The 23,300-nt window shown below is 45.0% G+C and overlaps 2 protein-coding genes across 2 annotated transcripts in view; one reads left to right on the top strand and one right to left on the bottom strand.

The window, feature by feature from the left end:
• tcirg1a (T cell immune regulator 1, ATPase H+ transporting V0 subunit a3a) overlaps positions 1 to 14,349 on the bottom strand; it is a gene marked incomplete at both ends in the record, with an annotated part of 50,185 nt that extends 35,836 nt beyond the window's left edge. Inside the window, 13 exons of the mRNA XM_080722404.1 lie at positions 316 to 461; positions 4,342 to 4,475; positions 4,967 to 5,117; positions 5,898 to 6,038; positions 6,490 to 6,561; positions 6,799 to 6,892; positions 7,136 to 7,218; positions 8,092 to 8,210; positions 9,200 to 9,275; positions 9,600 to 9,695; positions 11,356 to 11,504; positions 12,172 to 12,250; positions 14,233 to 14,349. Coding sequence (XP_080578530.1) covers positions 316 to 461; positions 4,342 to 4,475; positions 4,967 to 5,117; positions 5,898 to 6,038; positions 6,490 to 6,561; positions 6,799 to 6,892; positions 7,136 to 7,218; positions 8,092 to 8,210; positions 9,200 to 9,275; positions 9,600 to 9,695; positions 11,356 to 11,504; positions 12,172 to 12,250; positions 14,233 to 14,349 — 1,457 coding nt within the window. The remainder of the gene's footprint in view (positions 1 to 315; positions 462 to 4,341; positions 4,476 to 4,966; positions 5,118 to 5,897; positions 6,039 to 6,489; positions 6,562 to 6,798; positions 6,893 to 7,135; positions 7,219 to 8,091; positions 8,211 to 9,199; positions 9,276 to 9,599; positions 9,696 to 11,355; positions 11,505 to 12,171; positions 12,251 to 14,232) is intronic.
• Positions 14,350 to 17,746: 3,397 nt separating this feature from the next.
• On the top strand, positions 17,747 to 21,373 carry LOC308282056 (phosphatidate phosphatase LPIN2-like; the record flags this gene model as incomplete). Its single annotated transcript, XM_080722403.1, has 1 exon — positions 17,747 to 21,373. One exon carries the CDS (start codon positions 17,747 to 17,749, stop codon positions 21,371 to 21,373), a length of 3,627 nt encoding a protein of 1,208 aa, XP_080578529.1.
• Positions 21,374 to 23,300: the final 1,927 nt, after the last annotated feature.

Raw genomic sequence — 23,300 nt, 5'->3', positions numbered from 1 at the left:
TGTACAGTATGCATACAGATGTGCCGTTTAAACTTTTCACTGTTTTTACTGCTCTTTTCCTGAAGATTTCCTGCAAATGCCTTTTTGTCACATGTTTCTTTCCCTGTTTTGCCTTTATTTTTAAGGAGCGTATTTATGCAGTCAGAGAAGGTCATAAAAATAGAGAAAAATTAGCTGATCTAATCCCATAAAAGTCTTACAAATGGCAGGACGTGTGACGTTTTGAAATGTCACATCTACAGTGTAACTCCCACCTTGCGTGCGTGCATGCGTGCGTGCGCGTAAGTGCGTGCGTAAGTGTGCGTGCATGTGTACCTCCAGTTCATGGGCTGCATATGCCATCCAGAAGGGAAGAGGCTGAGTCCTCTGCTGAAACACTCGTTGTAGATGAACCCCGTGTAGACGGAGAACACTCCCATCAGCAGGATCACATAGCGGCCACCGTGCACCACCTTCCACAGCTACACACACGCACGCACGCACGCACGCACGCACGCACGCACGCACGCACGCACGCACGCACGCACGCACGCACGCACGCACGCACGCACGCACGCACGCACGCACGCACACACACACACACACACACACACACACACACACACACACACACACACACACACACACACACACACACACACACACGTGTGGGCTTTACAATGTGCAGACTTTACAATAACGGTAAAGTAAAACAATGTCAGTAAACAAGAATGTTATATTACATCTGTACTGGTCAAAAATGATCTGTGCTTCTCAACTCCTGTTAATGTTCCCCAGGAAGAAAAACACTTGGCCTATTGAATATAGATCTGGTTGAATTTGGCTATTAAAAATATATATATAAAAAAATATATATATAAATATATATAAATATATATATATATATATATATATATATATATATATATATATATAGTTGGAAAAATCCTTTCACAATTTGGAAGAGTTATTAGAGATTGTACATACCGGTAGATATAAGATATTTAATCTACACGCTCAGAGCAGGGTTTCCGCTAGGCATTTTTGGGGCCGGCCACCGTGGCCGGCAGGATTATATTTTACCGGCCAATCAATTAATTTATCGGCCATATTATATTGAACGTCACACGTGTTTGCAGATGAGATACTGTATGTGCATGGTGCACATAATAATTACCCCATTTTATGTTAGCGCTGGGCTTCCTTAATTGCTCTTTATCACAGATGCAATTGCAATCTGTTCCTGAGTTAACAAAATAATATCCTAACTACTTATGTTATGTAGGCCTAGTAGTATAAAGAAGTGAATAGGTTAAAGTGGGCGCGCAACACAAGCGAACCGTTTGCGCGCCCTGCCACACAGTACGTGGCCTACAAATTAATAAGTTAATTGTATATGATTTTGGCTTCACCGTCTCATTAAACCTTAATATGCAAACACACAACATTTGTTTTGTTTTGTTAATGTTATGTTGGTGCAAGGAAGGTTACTAACTTGCCTCTGTTGCTTTGACCACGATGGGATCACATCCATGCGATCAGAAAGTCATTATAATATCCACGATTCCACAGAGTTCGGGTCCCTTTTTCATTATCGTCTACTCTGGGTCCAGCTTGGTCTAGAACCCCAGTTCTGTTCTGATTATAACACTAAACCCACGCTGTAGACCTCCGTGAGGTGCCAACTTTTTACATTAAGTCACAATGCAGAAGTCCTGCAGGAGCAGATTAATGTAAGGCTACCAACTTGACGGAGCTGTGGAACGTGATGTGTGCTTCTCCGTAAGGCCGTGTGCGTGTCTAAAATAGCAGACATACAAGCTCACAGCGATGCGCGTTTCGACTTGTTGTGAGCTTGAAGCTCCTATCTATCTATAAATGCGACAAATCTCTGTCTGTTTGTTTGTTTGTTTGTTTGTTTGTAATCCGCGTATCTCGAGAACCGTTCGTCCCACCGGCTTCAGATTCGGCACGCGCGTTCCCCGCTGCGGCGCGGAGTGCAGTGCCGGGCCTCGGCCCGACTCGGCATGCGGTTTTCCCGAAGCGGCGCGAAACGTTCGGAATCTCCTTACGCGGAGCTGATTGTTAACATCAGGCTGTTCCTGAGGAAATCGGCACAATCGCTGACTCATTGTGACATCACTTCATAAAAGGCTCTGACATCACGTACGCCAGGAGTCAACAAAAAATCTCTGTGAATGTGTATGTATGTATGTATGTGAATCTCGAGAACCGTTCTTCCCACCGGCACGCGCGTTCTCCAGATATGGGCATAAAATGAATCCCCGAATGCGGAGCTGATGTCTGACATCAGAGTTTTCCGCAACCGGTACTGTGTGTGCAGAGATCTCCATATATTGGGGTTTGCATTAAAGGGTGGGGACAAAGGCTAACAGAAGGCAAACAGATGGTCAAAACGGGTCCTATGACAACATGACAACAGGTATATTGGGGTTTGCATTAAAGGGTGGGGACAAAGGCTAACAGAAGGCAAACAGATGGTCAAAACGGGTCCTATGACAACAGGTATATTGGGGTTTGCATTAAAGGGTGGGGACAAAGGCTAACAGATGGTCAAAACGGGTCCTATGACAACAGGTATATTGGGGTTTGCATTAAAGGGTGGGGCAGGCATAAAATGGACGCAAATAGACAGATATCTCCATATATGGGCATATGGGCATAAAATGGACCCAGAACTATATCTGCAGTGATCTCCATATATGGACATAAAATGGACGCCGACAGACAGACAGATACAGATATCTCCATATATGGGCATAAATGGACACAGGCAAACAGATGGTCAAAACAGGTCCTATGACAACAGGTATAATGGGGTTTGCATTAAAGGGCGGGGCATTCATTCTCTATTTACATCGTTCCCGAGTTGGCCAGGTCGCCAACATGACAACAGGTATATTGGGGTTTGCATTAAAGGGTGGGGACAAAGGCTAACAGAAGGCAAACAGATGGTCAAAACGGGTCCTATGACAACAGGTATATTGGGGTTTGCATTAAAGGGTGGGGACAAAGGCTAACAGATGGTCAAAACGGGTCCTATGACAACAGGTATATTGGGGTTTGCATTAAAGGGTGGGGACAAAGGCTAACAGATGGTCAAAACGGGTCCTATGACAACAGGTATATTGGGGTTTGCATTAAAGGGTGGGGCAGGCATAAAATGGACGCAAATAGACAGATATCTCCATATATGGGCATATGGGCATAAAATGGACCCAGAACTATATCTGCAGTGATCTCCATATATGGACATAAAATGGACGCCGACAGACAGACAGATACAGATATCTCCATATATGGGCATAAATGGACACAGGCAAACAGATGGTCAAAACAGGTCCTATGACAACAGGTATAATGGGGTTTGCATTAAAGGGCGGGGCATTGGACCCAGAACTATATCTGCAGTGATCTCCATATATGGACATAAAATGGACGCCGACAGACAGACAGATACAGATATCTCCATATATGGGCATAAATGGACACAGGCAAACAGATGGTCAAAACGGGTCCTATGACAACAGGTATAATGGGGTTTGCATTAAAGGGCGGGGCATTCATTCTCTATTTACATCGTTCCCGAGTTGGCCAGGTCGCCGACTAGACGCTGGACCGCCCGAAGGGCGGCCCAGCTTCTAGTATTTCCAATGCACGTAACATAGAGATGGGATTTATGGCTATTTCAAGTGAGCCGGATCTCTGGGATCCGTTCCTTTCAAAGAGCCGTTCAAAAGACTAGCGTGCTTTTCCCACCACTGTTCAGGAACGGCTCCCTACTGTGAACCGTTCATTTCAAAGAGCCGTTCAAAAGACTTGATTCGTTCGCGAAAGTCCCACCTCTAACAGCGCAGCATGAAGCAGCTCCGCTGTCGTCAGACTCACAGAAGACAGAACATGATACAAATTTAAAATTATGATAGGTTTTAATGGTTGTAGCTTTACTACTTTAGACAAATAATTATGTGAATAATAAGATTAAATGATAAAATAGCCTAAGAGGCATTTTCCCAGCCGGCCACGGTGGCCGGTGGACTTTATAATTACCGGCCAATGAAACATTTAACCGGCCAATGGCCGGTAAATACCGGCTAACGGAATCTCTGGCTCAGAGATCTTCTATTCTTTGCCTATTTTCCAGCTATAGACCTACTCATTCTCAATGCCGTCCTAAATTGTAATACATAGGCCTATTACAAGTATAGTAATATAAACATGTGTGTGTGTGTGTGTGTGTGTGTGTGTGTGTGTGTGTGTGTGTGTGTGTGTGTGTGTGTGTGTGTGTGTGTGTGTGTGTGTGCGTGTGCGTGTCTGTGTGTGCGTGTGTGTGCGCCTCACCTCATGTGTGTTCTTGTGGTGGTGTGAGTCCTGTAAGATCATCCAGAGAGCAGCCATGGCCATGAGCAGACCGTGTCCCACGTCCCCAAACATCACCGCGAACAGGAACGGAAACGTCACTATGGTGTACACAGCTGCAAACACACACACACACACACACGCACACGCACGCACGCACACGCACGCACACAGCTATAGAATAACCATGGGGCGTGATGCATTGTGAATTATTAATTATACTGCCATTTAATTAGACAAGCATTTGCTGCTTCCTCTCTCTGCATCTGGAGAGGACATAAAAGTTATGGTTTACTTCTCGAATGACACCCACAGTTCAATTTGATTCAATTCAATTCTAGCTTTAATTTACTGTACCACTACTAACTCTGAGAGTGTCAGAGTTAAATGAAACCTGTATACCTGGGTTGACCTCCCTGTCAGGCATGTGCACACATAGACATCAAAGGGTCTGTCTGTAAAAAGTGCCCTCTACAGACCATGACCATCAGTGTGGTATCAAGCACCGAAAATAGCCGACCTCCAAGCTCGTTTTGCCCCTTTAGAAATGTCAGCCCCTGCCTCTCTAACATTCTCTGCACGTCCCTGTTCCCTGTACTTGGTATACCTGGGTTGACCTCCCTGTACTTGGCCACTCCGTACGTGTCCACGATGCTCTGGAAGGCGGCGGTGAAGGAGTTGGTGGAGAACAGCGTGGGAGGAGAGCATGGAGACGGCAGGCGGTTAAAGAAGGAGTCCACAACGCTCACACTTCTCCTCTGGGTGAGAGAGACACATGTGATGTACACAGCATGAGGAGAGAGAGAGAGTCAATTAACACAGAGCTAAAGAGTGTACAAAATGGACACAAAATGTATGTTAAGCAGACAGACATAACAAGTACTCTTAAGTCCTATCCTTCTGAATAATGATCATTGGGTATTACTGTCATAGAGTAGATTCCAATTATTTAAAAAAAAAACAAATCACACATGTGAAGAGAGCAGAGCTATTTATGAATTCATTTCACTAAGCGAAGCTTGGCCAATGTTAGTCACATTGGCTTCGCTTGGCCAATGAGGCTCGGGTTTGGTGGGGCACCCGATTATAATGGCCTTTAGAATACAGAATAATAATCAGCACCCATGCTGGGCCTACAACAAACTTTGAGTGCTTTGTGCCAAGATGTAGGTCACATGTAGGCCAGATGTAGGAGCTTATACATAAATTAGTTAATATAGCATCAAAACAACTTTACCCCTACATATACAGTTTATCATAGTCTACCCTATTTGGAAATAGCATAAGCTCACGTCATGTAATCTTCAATGGAGGTCACTGGCAAAAAATATTTTGGTCTGCAGCCTAATGCATTCATACAATTTGTGGGTCCTTGACATGAACAAGATTGAGAACCACTGGACTAGGAGTAATTACAGTATAAAGACCCCTTAGACTAATAGAAAACAGGAAAAGTCCCAAGATTATGGCACTATATGTCTTTAGAGACAGTGCTATGAGAGTCTCTCTCCCTCTGTCTCTCTATGTCTCTCTCTCACCGTGCCAGCTATCAGAGCAGTGTGCAGCAGCAGTAGTTTCCTCACAGGACACCAGACCTCTGCTATCAGACACTTGTCAGTGACGGAGGGACTGCACAGGTTCAGCACCGCATGCACCGCCTTGTACTTCCCCACACACACCTGAGACAACATAACACAACACACGCACGCACACATGCACGCACGCACACACATTTTGACACAACACAACACAACACAACACAACACAACACAACACAACACAACACAACACAACACCAGTAAGACCAACACAACTCTGATTGATTGAATATTTTTCAAAAATGAAGAACAGTACAAGTAGCCTAGAGTCAAAACAAAAAGAAAATGTAGTAAGTAGCCTACAGCACAAGTAGGCCTACAGTCAAACACCCTGCCTAAAAGGAACAGGACAACAGGTCTTCTGTTGGAGGTCCTTGGTATTAAATTCATCGACATATAAAATAGCAACAAATAACATTCAAATATCATCCCAAGTATATATATATATATATATATATATATATATATATATATATCTGTGGGCAGACACTGTATATATGAGACATGACAAGGTCATGTGATGCGTCCTGACCTTCCACTGAGGCAGGACAGACACACAGCGCGACAGCACCTCCTGCAGGTAGCACTCGGTCTGTGACAGCACCTGGAGATGACCCGAGTAAAACACATCCTTATAAACATTATTTCAAGGCACATCTGCTTTGTGGACAAGAAAGACAGAACAGGTCTTCACTAACTGGGTTCAGCAAGATTGTGATTTAGATTAAACTGCATGAACAGGTCACAGCCACAGAGGGTTATTCATTTCAACCCTTGATAACAAATGAGCTGTTCCTATACCGACAGTACTGAGACTTGAGTAAAGATTAGTTTTCCTCACGGTTGTAATGTCCACAATTCTGCTCTGCAGGCCTTGCAAGATGTCCTCTCTCTCTGCCATGCTCTCTGGGTAGATGAACGTATGCGTGTGGAAGCTACAGTACCAGAGAGAGAGAGAGAGAGAGAGAGAGAGAGAGAGAGAGAGAGAGAGAGGCAAAGAGTAAATAGAAACTAGTTAGACTTAATTACCGTCAACCTGGCCTTGTATAGGAGACTTTTTTTCAACATTTCAAACTGTGTAATACACAGATATAAAGTTACAAAGTGTCTGCTCAGCAGCGAGGATTCTTTCTTTGGCAGGACAATTCTTGAAAGGAATAAATTGAGTTGGGACGAACCAATCACAGATCTTCTTGACTTTCTGACCAATGGTCTCGCCCCAGAAGGAGATGAGGAAGACAGTCCACTGGACCATCTCACCCTGGGATTGGTGGAAAAACAAAAACAGAATCATTCAGATGTGTGCTCCGCCTCCGAGGAGCACTGTTTTCTAGTTAAATATGGATTTGTGGAATGCTAATATAGATTTTTTTCCCTGTTTTGTCATTCAAATCTTTACGGAGAATGAAGCGTATTTACTCAGAAACCCACAACTGCACATCTGTATATCTGTATATCATTTACAGGTCTACAGTAAAATCCTGTGTCAATTTAAGTGTGACAGTGTACAAATTGAAACAAATGGACCTCCAAGGGTGTGTAACTCAGAGAGTGTGGAAATGGAAGCAAATGGGGGACCCTCGTGGGTCCATTTGCTTCCATTTGTACACTCTCTGAGTTATCATTGTTTATCGTGATAAAAAACGCTCACAATAATGGTATCATGGAGATTAATATATTGTGAAATTGTCTTACGTCATACGCTGGGATCAATTCACCTTTGATCCACTTAAACCCTCTACAATTGGTAAAACACACCTGTAAACATAAACAGTCTTTTTTTTTCAATATACCAAATCTCTTTGCCAAAAAAAATTACCGATCTACAAGCTCACAACACGTCGCAATGCAACGCATTGTGAGCTTGTAGATCTGCTATTTTTTGGCAAGCGTTCTGCCCCAGAATATGGACGCAGGGGTTCAAGTGGTAGATAAAAGTTTCAAGTGTTAGTCATATTTTGATTATCGTGATGATATTGTAAATCGCGATTATTTTGGTCACAATAATCGTGACATGACATTTTGGTATCGTCCCATCCCTAGTGTGAGTTAGAGTTAAATGAACAGTGAGCATTATGCAGTGAGTGCAGAGGTTGCTTGCAGCGGGACAGTTATTTTTAGGAGGGTGTTGTACCGTCTCTGGGACCTCCAGGCTCTCCTCCATCTCTCGGAAGTCCACGATGATGTAACCGCGACACGCTCGCCATAGCAAGCGCTCGAAGGCGGGGACTCTCCATGGGTGGACGACACCAGCTAAAAAACTTTGGCCCGGATGAATGATACAATGGAACGTTGTGGATCATTAGACTTCACAATTTGTCAAATAAAAAATGCCAAAGAACGTAAAAAAATAAATTATTGTAATGACACTTGTGTTCACACTGGCAGATACAATGGATGCAAAGCAACGCAGTGTATCTGTCCCTGAGTCACTGTGGAAGTGTTGATTAACATCATGTCATTTCAGGGAGGCCACGAAGGCCATGTCCGTCATTTCCCCGCAGTTTGGCCTTGTGCCCCTCAAAGAAATGCCATGCCCCTGGCTGGCTGACTGTACCACTTCCTCCAGCTCTTTCTTGTCAATATGTAGATACCAGTGCCTCTTTCTTGTCATGTAGACACCAGTGTCTTGTGTTGAGATTCTGAATTCTTACCTCACCTGAGTCCCCATCTTTAAACCAATCCAGTGATTTTGGTTGGTGCAGGGCTAAGCATGGATCCGATTGTAATCATGTAAAATCATCCTTAATCCTGATTATTTCAATAGACTAAAATCTTGTTTTATTTGATGGCCTTCCTGCCCTGGCATTTGGCCTTCATGTGCCCTCAAAAAGTGAACAACCTAAAATGATGAAATTCCAGGCCTGATCAACATGCTCGTTGACACCATCAAGTGTGGATCCGACAAGCGAGAAAAATATGAAGGAAAATAAAGCCTGCCGTCAAATTTAATTACAAGCTGGCATTGTGGGGAGAGCGAAGGTGCCTGAGTGGAAATGGTTAGTAGCATTCGTCGTTAGTAGCAGTTGAAGCCAGCTCAACTTGGATTGTATAGCTTTGCAGATTCTGTAGAAGTAACAAACGTCAGGTGTTGCATTGAATCTTCACATCGCTGGCTTCCATTGAAAACGGTAGACTGTTGCTTTGTGTCTGCCAGTGTGAACACAGGATGAGGACTCATTAGTCCTGACATTCTATTGATCACAGTGCAATGACAGGAGTAAAGTATGGGTACACTACACATTCCAACCTGAGACGTATGTCTTGTCCATGTTCCAGAAGAGCAGAGGTGTCCAAAGACGGGGCCGGAGGAGGGGCCTACACACACACACACACACACGCACACACACACACACACACACACACACGCACAAATGCACACACGCATGCACGCAGAAAACACACACACTCACACACACGCACACAGGATGTTAAGATGTTAAAATAGTGTTCATTATCGCACTTTGTCGCATGCCAACATCAAATAAAACCCTACCCTACCTAATTAAAACATGCCTAAATGTCATATATATAGGCCTATCTAGCCGCTTTCAGAGCCACGCAGTAAAACTGTTGGTATTCGTGTGTTACAAAATATGGCTTTATCAATGGAAACACAGGAAGTGGTAATTGGTACAGTACCTGTAAGCCAATGAGGTGGTGTGTATAGACGAGAACCCCTTGGTATTGGCTGAGCCAGGTCAGCTGACTCCTCAAACTGTCCCTGTTCGTGGATACCTGTCGTACGTACATACATACACACACACATACACTTTTTGAGTTGATTTAACTCTGAGAGTGTTCAGACATGGAACCGACCCTCATTTGCTGCATTTCACCGGGTGAATCGTGTTCATTGGTGCCCACCGGCCAAGTCGGATGCACAGTGGAGGATTCAAACCCCAGACTCTGCATTCATAAACCTTGGATCACCAGGCTTTCACGCGGCGGAAAGCGTGGTTTAAATTCTGAATTGATGTGATCCGGTCTAGGCCACATATTCCCCTAATAATATCTGTATCAGGCTGGGCGCTGCAATGGCATTGTTCCCCCACAGTGCTGAATGGCCTAGTCTAGCCAGTTGCCACGAGCAGAGTTGGGGGTAACGCAATTACTGTAACGGAGTAAAAAACAGTACAGTTAGTGGTCAAACGCTTTAGTCTGTACTTGCGATACTATGAGCCCCCCCCCCCCCCCCCTGATTAGGATGAAGATTTGTGCTAATATATCGCCATTGATGCCATACGTAAGTTTATGTTATATTAAGTGGCAAATTACGTGACAATGCATCTCAGGCGAGTTTATGGAGTAACGCAAACTTAACACATCGGATGCCCACGTGATCTCTGACGTCTAATTTGCTGGTGCCCATGGCAACGCGTCATTTTACCTACCGGCGAGAGTACTGGCGAGAAAAGTAATCCGAGTAAATGTAATCCGAGTATGTCCTGTTTATTTCGCGAAAATCTTTTCTTTCAGTCAGGACCGTTTTTTATCATTTCTAAGCCACAGTGTTTGTGTTACGGCATGTAGAAGAGGCTGCCGTTTTGAGAAAAAAATTAAAAAAGGAAGAGAATCCGGAGAAAACAGCATTTTTGTGCAGCCGGTAAACAGGAAGTCAACGAGCCACACAGCACGTCCGGGTGACGTAATTGCGCGCTGCATGTTGGGAAATGGAGTTGTTTCATCACCGCGGTAGCCAAGTGCAGTAGCTACAGTACAGTATAGTTTACTGTACAACGCGTCAAACGCGTTGTTGGGCACTCATAAAGATCAAAGAGATTGACGCGTAGACACCACGTGGGCACCCGATGTGTTAATGTATGTAGTGTAACTAATTACTTTCTCCAGGGAGTAATCAAGTAATGTAAGGCATTACTTTTTTTAGCAAGTAATGTGTAATGTATTACTTTTTTGAGTAACGGACCCCAACTCTGGCCACGAGTTAGAATGCAAAAGTATTTGAAGGAACTTAATAGCCAGACTCATACGATTTGAGAGTTGTATAGGTAGGCCCTATCACTATACCTCCTGGTTTCTGAGGGAATATAGCACAGGCTACTAACAGTAGGCCTATACGCATCCGCTGATTCTCTATACAGGATCAGAAAACTGCAAAATGAATTGATCCCAATCAGAACTTTACCTCTGCACCACCCAGACTCTGCCCCTACCTAAATCATTATTGTTTCCATCAACCTCTCCTTTCACACATACTGAACACATACACACACGCACGCACACACGCACTCACACACGCACGCACGCACTCACACACGCACGCACACACACGCGCGCGCGCACACACACACACAACACACACACACACACACACACACACACACACACACACACACACACACACACACACACACACACACACACACACACACGCTACCTCTCTGAGTTCTCTGGCCAGACGTTCACTCTCCTCTTCTATGGCCAGCAGCTCTCGAGGCTGGGGGGCAGAAGGGGCGGGGCTTGGATCAGGCAGAGAGCCAATGAGAGGAGGCGACAGGGAGCGTCCGACTTCCTGCTCGAGGTACACTGCAGGAAAGCAGAGGGGAAAGGAAGGAATGAGAGTTGTCTCATGTGGTCAGCAGCATGTCTGGGTTTGGCCAAAGAAAATCTCAGCCAAGACTCTGATAGGCTGGGTCTGAAATGGAAGTCTGTGGTTGGTTTGGAGTTTGAAATGACCGAAACTGCCATGTCATTTAGGCACATCTGTCTGTCCACAACCCAGCTCTGAGACGTAGAGTGAGTACAGACACAAATGGTGACATCCTTTAATAACCGACGGAGTCTCCGGAGGTCTTTGATATAAATTGATAGAAAAAATAAAATAAGTAATGTTTTGGGTGTACTACTCCTTTAATCCTATTTTATAGTTCGGCAATTAAAAATAGCTGATCTACAAGCTCACAGCGAGCCACAATGATCTGATATTTTCAAACAATTTTGAAAAAATGAGGGGTCCCTGGCACAAAATCATTTCAATGGGGATCCGCACAGTGAAATAAAAATCAATGTGGGGTTCCTTAATAATATTTAATTAATTTTCTGTCTACATCGCTCTGTGTCTCAGATGTGGACTATGGATATAGTTTGAAAATCCTGGACAACTATACTGTAAGTCAGTGGTTAGGCTATATTGTTATATGTCTATTGGTTGCTAATTAATTTTGAACGGTGCTTAACAACAAGCCTCACTCACAGAAGGTCTTCTCCAGCTCCTCACATCGCCTCACCTCGCTCACAAACTTTCTCTGGAACAAACTGACATGGGCGTTCAACTGAGAGAGAGAGAGAGAGAGAGAGAGAGAGAGAGAGAGAGAGAGAGAGAGAGAGAGAGAGGGTAAATAAGACAAAAACTATAGACTTTATACAAACAGATCTATAAAGAATGTACAGTAAATTCGTTCTCCTGCTATAGGCTACCACTAAAATGTGGAATGCCCTTCCGAAGGCCTTAAAAGAGGGGAAATCCTAATCTTCCTTTAAAGCCACTCTGAAAAAAACACTTACAGGCAGCTGCTACTCGAAACTCGTATAGCTGCTACTCGAAACTCGTACCAGTAAACGTATAGCCTAACCTTACCTCCCCCTGAACAGTAAATAGTAAATACCATTTATTTTTGCATCGTGTTTTTTTCTTCTTCTTTTTTCCCCCTTCTCTATAGTACTGTGTTCTATCTGTCTGTCAATTCAATGTTATATGAGTTAACCCTTAAGTGCTGTTCGGGTCATTTTGACCCGTTTTACATTTTCATTTGGAAAAAAAAGGTAGAAGTTGAAAATGTTTCCACCTGAAACTCACTGGCCTTAAAGATTCTTCTGAGATGAACATGTAAAAAAAATATTTTTGCACTACACCCATGCTACACCCCCCTCATAATTTTTGAACCTTAAGTGCTGTTCGGGTCATTTTGACCCGGAAGCACAGAAATACACAGTATTATGCCAAAACACAGACACACAGTCACCCCCACTTCTAACATCCCCCTTCCGAAGCCCCATTCCGAACCCTCCCCCCCTTCCTATAAGCATGAGCAATATTGCCCAGTATTAAATGAAGTAGTTTTTTGTACATGGATTTCAGCTAAATCAGTAAAAACGCCTAGCTCTTTCAGTGTTTAATGTGATATAGCAAAGCAGAAATGCAAACATTTACCAAATATATCATATGAATTGTTTGGTATTGAGTCAAAGTCAATGTATCATGATGATTTGTTAAGTTAAAATTTATATTAGTGTTGTTTTTTTTAAACCAAATATCCACCGGGTCAAAATGACCCGAACAGAACGAAGGTGTAGTGAATCTGAACAGAACTTAAGGGTTAAAGAAAGGATCTCAATGTAAATAAGCCTTGTGCTTTCCTGAGCGTATCATTTTATAGTTGCCCTTGTACCAGTGAACTGTACTGTCATGAAACTGTACCTTTTCCTATGCAAACCTCTAATCCAGCAGGGGTTTTCAAAGTGGGTGACGGAGCACCTTGGGGTGCCGCGACGGCAGTCCAGGGGTACCGCGAGATAATTTGATAATATTTGGAATTTATTTAGTATCATTTTAAGTTCCAACCAAAATGGCTATTATCTCGTTTTCCTCGCAACATAATCACTGGTATTATGAATATAATGTACTGTAGGGTATTATGAATATAATGTACTGTAGGGTTGCCTCGGTTGAAAAAACTAATAGGGGTGCCATGAGCCAAAAAAGTTTGGGAACCCTTGCTCTAATCAATACTTCAATCAATCAATCAATCAATCAAACCCACTCTTGGGGTCACGAACCAATGACAGATAAGGGCAATACAGGGCGTCACCTGAACCAGATATTGTCTCATAATTAGGGCTGTCACAATTATTACATAATAATCGTCTAATCGTGATTATTTGAGATAATCGTGATTATTTTTCATAATCGTCATAATCGTTTCAATGTAAAAAATAGTGGAAATAGCAGATCTACAAGCTCACAGCGCGTCGCATTGCGACACGTTGTGAGCTTGTAGATCGGCTATTTCCACTATCAATGTTATTTTTTAAGTATAACGTTGTCAAATATGTCAAGTTTCTTTGTATATTTAGCTTATGTGTCATATCTACCATGTGTAACTTCAAAGCCTAAAAGCCAAACAGGAATGTAATTGTCAACGACAAAAACACAATTAAATCGTTAATCGCAATTATTTGAGAGAAAATTAATCGTCATGTAAAATGTCATAATCGTGACAGCCCTACTCATAATCACGGTAAAGATTCGACTCACATCTCTGAACTCCACCAATCCCAGCTCTCCCAGCTCGCTCACGCAGTTGTAGGCCGCTCCTGATTGGAGGAACAGCTGGACCAGACACACCTCCTCGCTCCGGAACAGCGTTCCCATGTCAGCTACACACACACCTGGAGGAGCAGGGACGTGCAGAGAATGTTAGAGGGGCAGGGGCTGACATTTCTAAAAAAGGGCCTTTTGTGAAAATATCAAAAATAGCAGACCTACAAGCGCTGCGACGCGTTGTGAGCTTGGAGGTCGGCTATCTTCGGTGCTTGATACCACACATTAAGCCTACAAAAGGCAATAGTGGAGATTTGGCGTATGGCATGGATTTCTACACAGTGAGGGCAATTCTTTCAACATAAGATGCTGCATTCAAGTTCAGGAGAGTTTGGACAAGGCAATTCTCTTGAATGCTGCCTTCAGGTATGGCATGGAAAGAGGGCATCTGTGTTTCTTTCACAATAGTGAAAAGAAACTGCATTCATGGTCTGGAGAGGGCACTTTTTACAGACAGGTAAAAGGGCAGGGGCTCACGCCCCCTTTGATGTCTATGTGTGCACGTGCCTATGGAGGAGAAAGACAGCCGACGCGCCGACACAAACAATTTAACAGACCATTTTCTAGTCTTGACTCCCAATTTAGATTGACCAAACACAGAATTATAAAATCTATTTGTTGCTTACCAGGCTGCAGAGTGATAGTTTGTCCGTTTTACAGAATTCTCCTTCTTGCAAGTACAGCTATAGTTAGATAACAGGCTGGCGAGATGCAGACAATCGACTGACTATCAGTCGTCAAAGAGGCAGACAGAGGAACAGAGAGGGGGAAAGCTAGGAAGGACGTAATTACAAACACATGAACCCAAATGTGGCTCATGTGACTGGAGGCGGCTGGCACGGTAATTGAGTTTAGGACAGTGATTCTCAACCTTTTGAATTTCAAGGACCCTCAGTTTGACATGCATTAGGCCACAGTCAGTGTCAGTGACTGCCCAAAGTAATCAGATTTGAACTGGGGACCCCCACTTTGGTGATAAGCACTTGGAATGTAGGAGCTGAGGCATTACATTTAGTTTGACCAACAATGCAAGGTGTTGTGAGCTTGTACTATACCATCTATTTTCACAGTTCTTGAAACTTTAATATTATTTGACAATTTTGGCCAATGCTTGAACAGTTTTTAGAATATAGTTTGATTACTTATGATGCAGTAATTATCTTTTTTATGTATTAAACCAGGGGTCTTCAACGTTTTCGGGCCAAGGACCCCTTAGCTCTGAGAGAGATGAAGCAGGGACCCCCACTACATATTGTATAGGTTGGATTAACGTGTATTTTCATATACGGTATTTAACCACTTGAACTGTCAATACCTACTAGTTTGCTCTTCTTTTCCCTCTAGTCTACACCAAACCTCTGTCCCAAAAAATAGCCGATCTACAAGCTCACAACGCATAGCAGTGCGAGGCGTTGTGAGCTTGTAGATCTGCAATCTTTTTGCAAATGTTCCACTAAGAATAGGGATGCTTCCACTAATAGGGATGCTAGGGTTCAAGTGATCAAACATGATCACACAAAGATTTGGCGGACCCCCTGTAGTAACTCTGACCCCCTGTTGAAGACCTCTGTATTAAAACGAAAAGGTCTTAAAAGTAATTAAATTGTCCCTTCACTGTGAGAGTGGTCTAACCTAAGGCGGACATTCTATGCCCCCGGCAAATCGCCGGGTCCTCCATAGAAATGGGACGTTCGCGAACGAATCAAGTCTTTAGAACGGCTCGCGATGGGATCCGGTTCGCAGTATAGGGATACTGACGGGATGAATACGGCTTACTCGTTTGGCTGACCAACTGAAACACTTTAAAGTGTACGTTATCAGATGAAATATTTGTGTCTGCGGCTCTGCGCTTTGGCTTTGTGACTCTCAAGCCTTCCGTCTCTTCAATAATTGTCGTTGTCGAACATATTCTCCAACTCCTGTTTGACAGTGATGAATACAGTTATTACCAGTAAGACTCCCTAATCGGGAGATAAGCGACCGTTGGTCGCTTATCTCCACAAATAGGCCAAAAGTTTGTTTTACCAATTATCAAGACATACGGGCAGTTGACAGTTTGCCATGGTTACTCATTGAAGTTGAATCTCCATATATGGAGATAACCTACGCATCACACTAAGTCTGACCTCACCAGCCCATATTTGGGCATGAGCAACTTATGTCTCCATATATGGAGATATGATGACATCACACAGTCCTCAGCCGATGATGTGGCGTGATGTCATACAATACACAAACGAGCCCTACAGTATAAAGGGGCAATTCTTGCCAGGAAAGAAGCATTTCTTCGACTCAGACCTTATCGCCAGGGTTGGCTTATAGCAGCTGTCGGTAGGACCATATATGGATTCTGTTAGTGTGGATCTCCTAACAGGGCATCATCTGGGATACAATCCCTTTTATGCCCATATATGGAGATCCCTAACATAATCCCTTTCATGCCCATATATGGAGATCCCTAACAGAATCCCTTTTATGCCCATATATGGAGATCCCTAACAGCATCCCTTTTATGCCCATATATGGAGATCACTAACAGCTAACAGAATCCCTTTTATGCCCATATATGGAGATCCCTAACAGAATCCCTTTTATGCCCATATATGGAGATCCCTAACAGAATCCCTTTTATGCCCATATATGGAGATCCCTAACAGAATCCCTTTTATGCCCATATATGGAGATCCCTAACAGAATCCCTTTTATGCCCAGTTGGTTGCTAGGGTAACAAAACATGGTTGCTATGGTAAACAGTTAGTTGCTAGGGTAAACAGTTGGTTACTAGGGTAAAACCATGGTTGCTAAGGTGGTTGCTAACGTACACTAACAGACCAGCAACAACAGACTGTTGCCACAGCAACGTACACAAAGGTTTGTGTACACATGTGGCGTGATGTCATACTGAAGATATATGACATCACACCGTACACAAACAAAGGTGTGACGTGTGACGTGTGACGGACGGACGGACGGACGGACGGACGGACGGACGGACGGACGGACGGCCGGTGGAGGTTTTGGTAGTAAACTGCTCCCTAACGGTCGCAATCATCATCTAATGTCAAAAATCCCTTATGAATTTAACTCACTTATTAGATGACATCAGTATCTGTTGTTTAAATGGCATGTGAGGTCTGGTCATGACGTATAAAAACTATTTTGTGATGTACCAAGAGTGACGTCACCAGATGTACCCTTTATCTGTAGCCTTATCACTGGACTGGCAGAGATAAGGCCACCGTGGAACACCTTAACAGGGTGCGGCAGATGATGTCACCGTACGTCACAAAGTATCTTTATGTAGTGCCGCCAGAGCTCACAGGCATTGTGATTTGAACCACAGAGACGTGAGGTAAAAGGGGACTGTGGCAGAGTTTCACAGAGCAGATATGAACATCTTCCTGCTTTGTTTCAACATCTCGTGAAGTATATCTGAGAGGCGGAAACCATGAACTACATGGGCCGGCTGGCGGGCCAGGTGCTGTTGACCGTCAAGGAGATGTACGATGGCATCAACCAGGCAACACTGTCTGGCTGCATCGACGTGGTGGTGGTCCGCCAGAGCGACGGCACATACCAGTGCTCGCCCTTCCACGTGCGCTTTGGCAAGCTGGGCGTGATGCGCTCCAAAGAGAAGGTGGTCGACATCGAGGTGAACGAAGAGCCCGTGGATCTCTACATGAAGCTCGGGAACAAGGGAGAGGCCTTTTTCGTCCAGGAAGCACCCGGTGTCGTCCCAGCCCACCTGGTCACCTCGCCCATCACCACAGAGGATCACCAGCTCTGGAAGTCAGAGGTGGAGGACATGGAGGACGACGAGCTGGCCGACACCGAGGAGGACCCGCCCGAGCCCGGCACCCAGAGCGCCGGGACCACCAAGAAGAAAAGACGCCGTAAGAAGCACAAAGGAGACCCGAGACAAGAGGAACTGGCTCTGCCCAACGCAGCCAATGCACCTGTTGCCATTTCTGCTACAACCCCAGCTCCAGTGGCTTCCCGGCAGATAAAGGAGCTGATCAAGGAGTTGAGCTCCGATGAGGAGGATTCAGTACATGCCTCGAGGTCATTTCTGTGGGACATAAATTCCAAACTAAATGTAACCAGGCACAACCTGGACAATTATGCCTTTTCTGATAGTGAGTGGTATGCAGCCGAGAGGCATGGCTTCTTGAATCAGAATTCCTCTTCCAAGAGTGACTCAGAGCTGCTGGTGAGGCCCTTGGAGAGCATGCTCAGAGCTGAATCCCACATGCAGTGGACCTGGGGAGAGTTCCCGGAGTCGATCAGGGTCGCCAAGAAGGAGAGACAGGAGCTGCCACAAGTTGTAACAATCAGCTCTCCGGAGAGCACCCACTTCCACGTCATCCTGGGCCCTGAGGCCATGGCAGGGAGCCCCATGAGTGAGGATGTCAGCATCAATACTGTAATGCCTATCAGTGCACCACTGATGCCTGACAGCTCTGCGACATCCGTCAGTCCTGTTATCCCCTCAGAGTCCCTGGATCTTCTGCCTTCCAACACTACAACCTCAACCTCGACAGACAGCCTCGATGCTGATCATGACGGGGCCTCGGTCTGTTCTGACGTGAGTGACGCGCAGTCCGATAAGAAAGGTGTCCCAATGAGGAGCCAGCACCAGGGTCCAGAGGACCTGAAAGAACTGAATGTACTTCAACCTGCGGATATTGCACATTTTCCTAAGAGCGAATCTGAGGTGGTTGCTAAAGACGTGTCTGAGACACAGTTACCCCAACCAGTGGTCAGTGTCGCAGTCGACAGCATCACAGAGTGTCTGTCTGACTCGGCCAGTGACCTCACTGACGTCGCATTCTCTCTCTGCGGAGGCCTTAGCGAAAACACGGAAATACCCAATGAAACTTTCATGGCACATATCATTACCTATAATAAATTTGCTGAAAATCCAGCACTCCAGTCTAATCCCGATCTTGTAGTAAGGATAGGAAATAAATACTATAACTGGACGCTAGCTGCTCCGCTGAGGCCAAGTCTACAAGCCCTTCAGAGGAATTTACCAAAGGCTACCGAAGAAGCAGGGGAGAAGGAGAAACTGCCGAAGAAGTCAGGAACAGGAGTTTTTAACTACTGGTTCAGCCGGAAAAAGAGGGAGGAGAGTAAAATTGTGCAGTCGGAAACCAACCCGGACACTAAGCCGGAAACTAAGGAGGCATCTCAGCCGGGGGAGGGAAGACCATCTGCGTCTGAGGAGAGTATGGTCACACCACGCAATCGAGCATCGTACATGTCCAGCGATGAGGCAGACCGAGAGGTGAGCGCCGTTTCTGGTCAGGAGGCCGTGGAGAAAAATCCAACGGCAGGTGGCCCCATGAGTGAGGATGTCAGCATCAATACTGTAATGCCTATCAGTGCACCACTGATGTCTGACAGCTCTGCGACATCCGTCAGTCCTGTTATCCCCTCAGAATCCCTGGATGTTCTGCCTTCCAACACTACAACCTCAACCCCGACAGACAGCCTCGATGTTGATCATGACGGGGCCTCGGTCTGCTCTGAGAGTGACGTGCAGTCCGATAAGAAAGGTGTCCCAATGAGGAGCCAGCCCCAGGGTCCAGAGGACCTGAACGAACTGAATGTACTTCAACCTGCGGATATTGCACATTTTCCTAAGAGTGAATCTGAGGTGGTTGCTAAAGACGTGTCTGGGACACAGTTACCCCAACCAGTGGGCAGTGTCGCAGTCGACAACATCACAGAGTGTCTGTCTGACTCGGCCAGTGATCTCACTGACGTCGCATTCTCTCTCTGCGGAGGCCTTAGCGAAAACACAGAAATACCCAATGAAACTTTCATGGCACATATCATTACCTATAATAAATTTGCTGAAAATCCAGCACTCCAGTCTAATCCCGATCTTGTAGTAAGGATAGGAAATAAATACTATAACTGGACGCTAGCTGCTCCGTTGAGGCCAAGTCTACAAGCCCTTCAGAGGAATTTACCAAAGGCTACCGAAGAAGCAGGGGAGAAGGAGAAACTGCCGAAGAAGTCAGGATCAGGAGTTTTTAACTACTGGTTCAGCCGAAAAAAGAGGGAGGATAGTAAAATCGTGCAGTCGGAAACCAGGCCGGAAACTAAGGAGGCGTCTCAGCCGGGAGAGGAGAGACCCTCTGCATCTGAGGAGAGTCTGGTCTCACCACGCAATCGAGCATCGTACCTGTCCAGTGATGAGGCAGACCGGGAGGTGAGCGCCGTTTCCGGTCAGCCACAGGCGCCTCCAACCCAACCAAGATCGGAGGAGAGGCAGGGCTACAAGAAGTCGCTGTGCCTCTCCTCTGATCAGATAACCAGTCTGAAGCTGAATGAGGGGCAGAACAAGGTGACTTTCAGCATCACCACGCAGTACCAGGGCACGGCCCGCCTCGAGGGCAGCATCTTCCTGTGGAACTGGGACGACAAGGTCGTCATCAGCGACATCGACGGCACCATCACCAGGTCGGACGTGTTTGGACACATCCTGCCACAGCTGGGGAAGGACTGGACCCAACGGGGGATAGGCAAGCTCTACCACTCGGTGGCCGAGAACGGCTACAAGTTCCTGTACTGCTCTGCACGGCCCATCGGCATGGCAGACATTACGCGTGGCTACCTGAAGTGGGTCAACGACGAGGGCACTACCCTGCCAAAGGGCCCGCTCATGCTGTCCCCCAGCAGTCTGTTCACCGCTTTCCACAGGGACGTCATCGAGAAGAAACCCGAGATCTTTAAGATCGCGTGCCTCACGGACATCAAGAACCTGTTCCAGCAGAACAAGCAGCCATTCTACGCCGCCTTTGGGAACAGAACCAACGACGTGTTTGCCTATAAGAAGGTGGGAGTCCACGAGGGCAGGATCTTTACGGTCAACCCCAAGGGAGAGCTGATTCAGGAGCAGACCAAGGGCAACAAGTCCTCCTACAGCAGGCTGAGTGATCTTCGGGAGCACGTTTTCCCGCTACTGGGTAAAGAGCAGAACGAGGCCTTTGTCCTGCCGGAGTACAGCTGGTTCAATTACTGGAGGCAGCCCATACCTGAGTTCAACCCTGATGAACTGCTCTGATCCAACAAGGGGAGAGAGGACAGATCAACACACGCACACACACACACACACACACAAAGACACACACTCACATTGTCTGGCTAGAGCTCTTCACGGGTCCAAAATGATGGGACCCGATGATCTCATGAGACTTTTTCCGAGATCCGATTGGTTTCCGACATTTTTTTTAGATGACGGACCCAAACCATAATGGACCTGTTAAATTTGTTCCTAGATCCGATTGGTTCTGACATTCTTTGGAATCCAAACCATAATTGTGGACTCATGGAATTTGTTCCAGGATCCAATTTGTTAAGAGATATTACAGTACCAATCCATACCATCATTTAACATTTGCTATTAAAAATGCCGTACTAGTAGGCATATAGGCTAAATCTTATAAAACTTTATGCGTTTCTCTCCTGAAGTGTGGAGTACAGGTCTTCTTAGATCCAGTCGGTTATACGAAATAAACCATAATAAACAGACCCATGACCTAGATCCAAATACTGAAAAGGAAAGGTCTCCTCGTACACCCGTTAATTTTACAGTGCAGTTCTTTAGGAGGCTCACAAACCCTTGGACCGATCGGTACAAGATCTCATAGTAATCCAAAGGTGTCCGTTCCTCCCAGGGTTGGGATATGGAACCAGAGGAATCGGTTCCGTCACATTTGGAACCGATACGGCTCCTCCATACCTCCAAAATCTGATCAACCCCTACAACCCCACCCGTTCGCTCAGATCAGCCAGCACAGGGATGCTGACAGAACCCTCGCTAAAAAACCCAGGACAAAAATCCACTCGTCCTAGACAATTTGCCTGCTGGCCCCCAGACTGTGGATTGAAAGTCCCGGTCGCACTTAGAACTACAGACTCACTTCACTCCCTAGCTTCCGCCGTGGACTGAAGACTCAACCTTTTCAGTCTTGACATAAACCCATAGCACTACTGTAACACTCCCCTTCCCTTGATGACCATACATGAAGCTAAATAGCATTTTTAGGTTTTAGAAAAGTTGTTGTTGATGTAACTAACATATTATCTTGCTTATTATATTGATTATTGTAAATTGCTTTGGATTAAAAGTCTGCTAAATGCCTAAATTGTAAATGGAACCGTTTGCGGAAACCGGTTTTATCATACTGCCAGAGCTGGTTATGTGTCTGCTGCGCAATTACAATACCGGTGGTTCTTAAACCTTAAAGGACCTTGTAACTTATAGAAGTTACAGACTTCTATAATGGTCCATTTGGAACCCCCATAGGAACCATTAAGAGAGGGTATCCCAACCCTATAGTCCCTAAGTATTTCTTTCTACATGTTTTAGATTTTTTTGAAATGTTTTACTTGTATTTGTAACGGACATCCATGGGGGTCAGCTTGGGATAGGGACCTTGAACAAAGATAGATATGTTATGATAACTCTATGACATATAAGTCCATGTTCATACGTCATAGATATGTCATAGATATTTATGTAATATACTAATATTAGGTGACATTACCACTCAACTGACTTTCATGTTATATGTTATTACAACATTCTGTTTTGACACTGACACTGTCATACAGTATGTATGACAATGGCACTAAACTTGACCTGAATCAGGTCATTCACATTTTCTCTGGAGCATTGTCCCGCAATTCAGGCTGCCTGCCACAGTCAGTCTTGATGGATCAATGTAATAATGATCATAATGGCAATTGGTGTAGAAAATGATCAGATTTGTACATATAAAGCTAAAAGAATAATTGCATCAAAGAGAATGTCTTTCTCAAAAATAATATGGCTATCATTTCATTTTCTCTGTGACTTGTGACCAGTTGGTGCATCAAATCGGGCCTATACACAGTCAAAACCAGAGTGTTGATTTACTGTAACTCTGAGAGTGTACAAATGGAATGAGATGGGTCCCATTTGATTCAATAGTTGCAGGTTGCAAGAG

Source organism: Nannobrachium achirus (assembly GCF_963921795.1).
Source record: "Nannobrachium achirus genome assembly, chromosome: 3".
Lineage (NCBI taxonomy): Eukaryota > Metazoa > Chordata > Actinopteri > Myctophiformes > Myctophidae > Nannobrachium > Nannobrachium achirus.
Note: the sequence above shows the minus strand (reverse complement) of the source record. Positions and strands in the feature narration are given on the sequence as shown.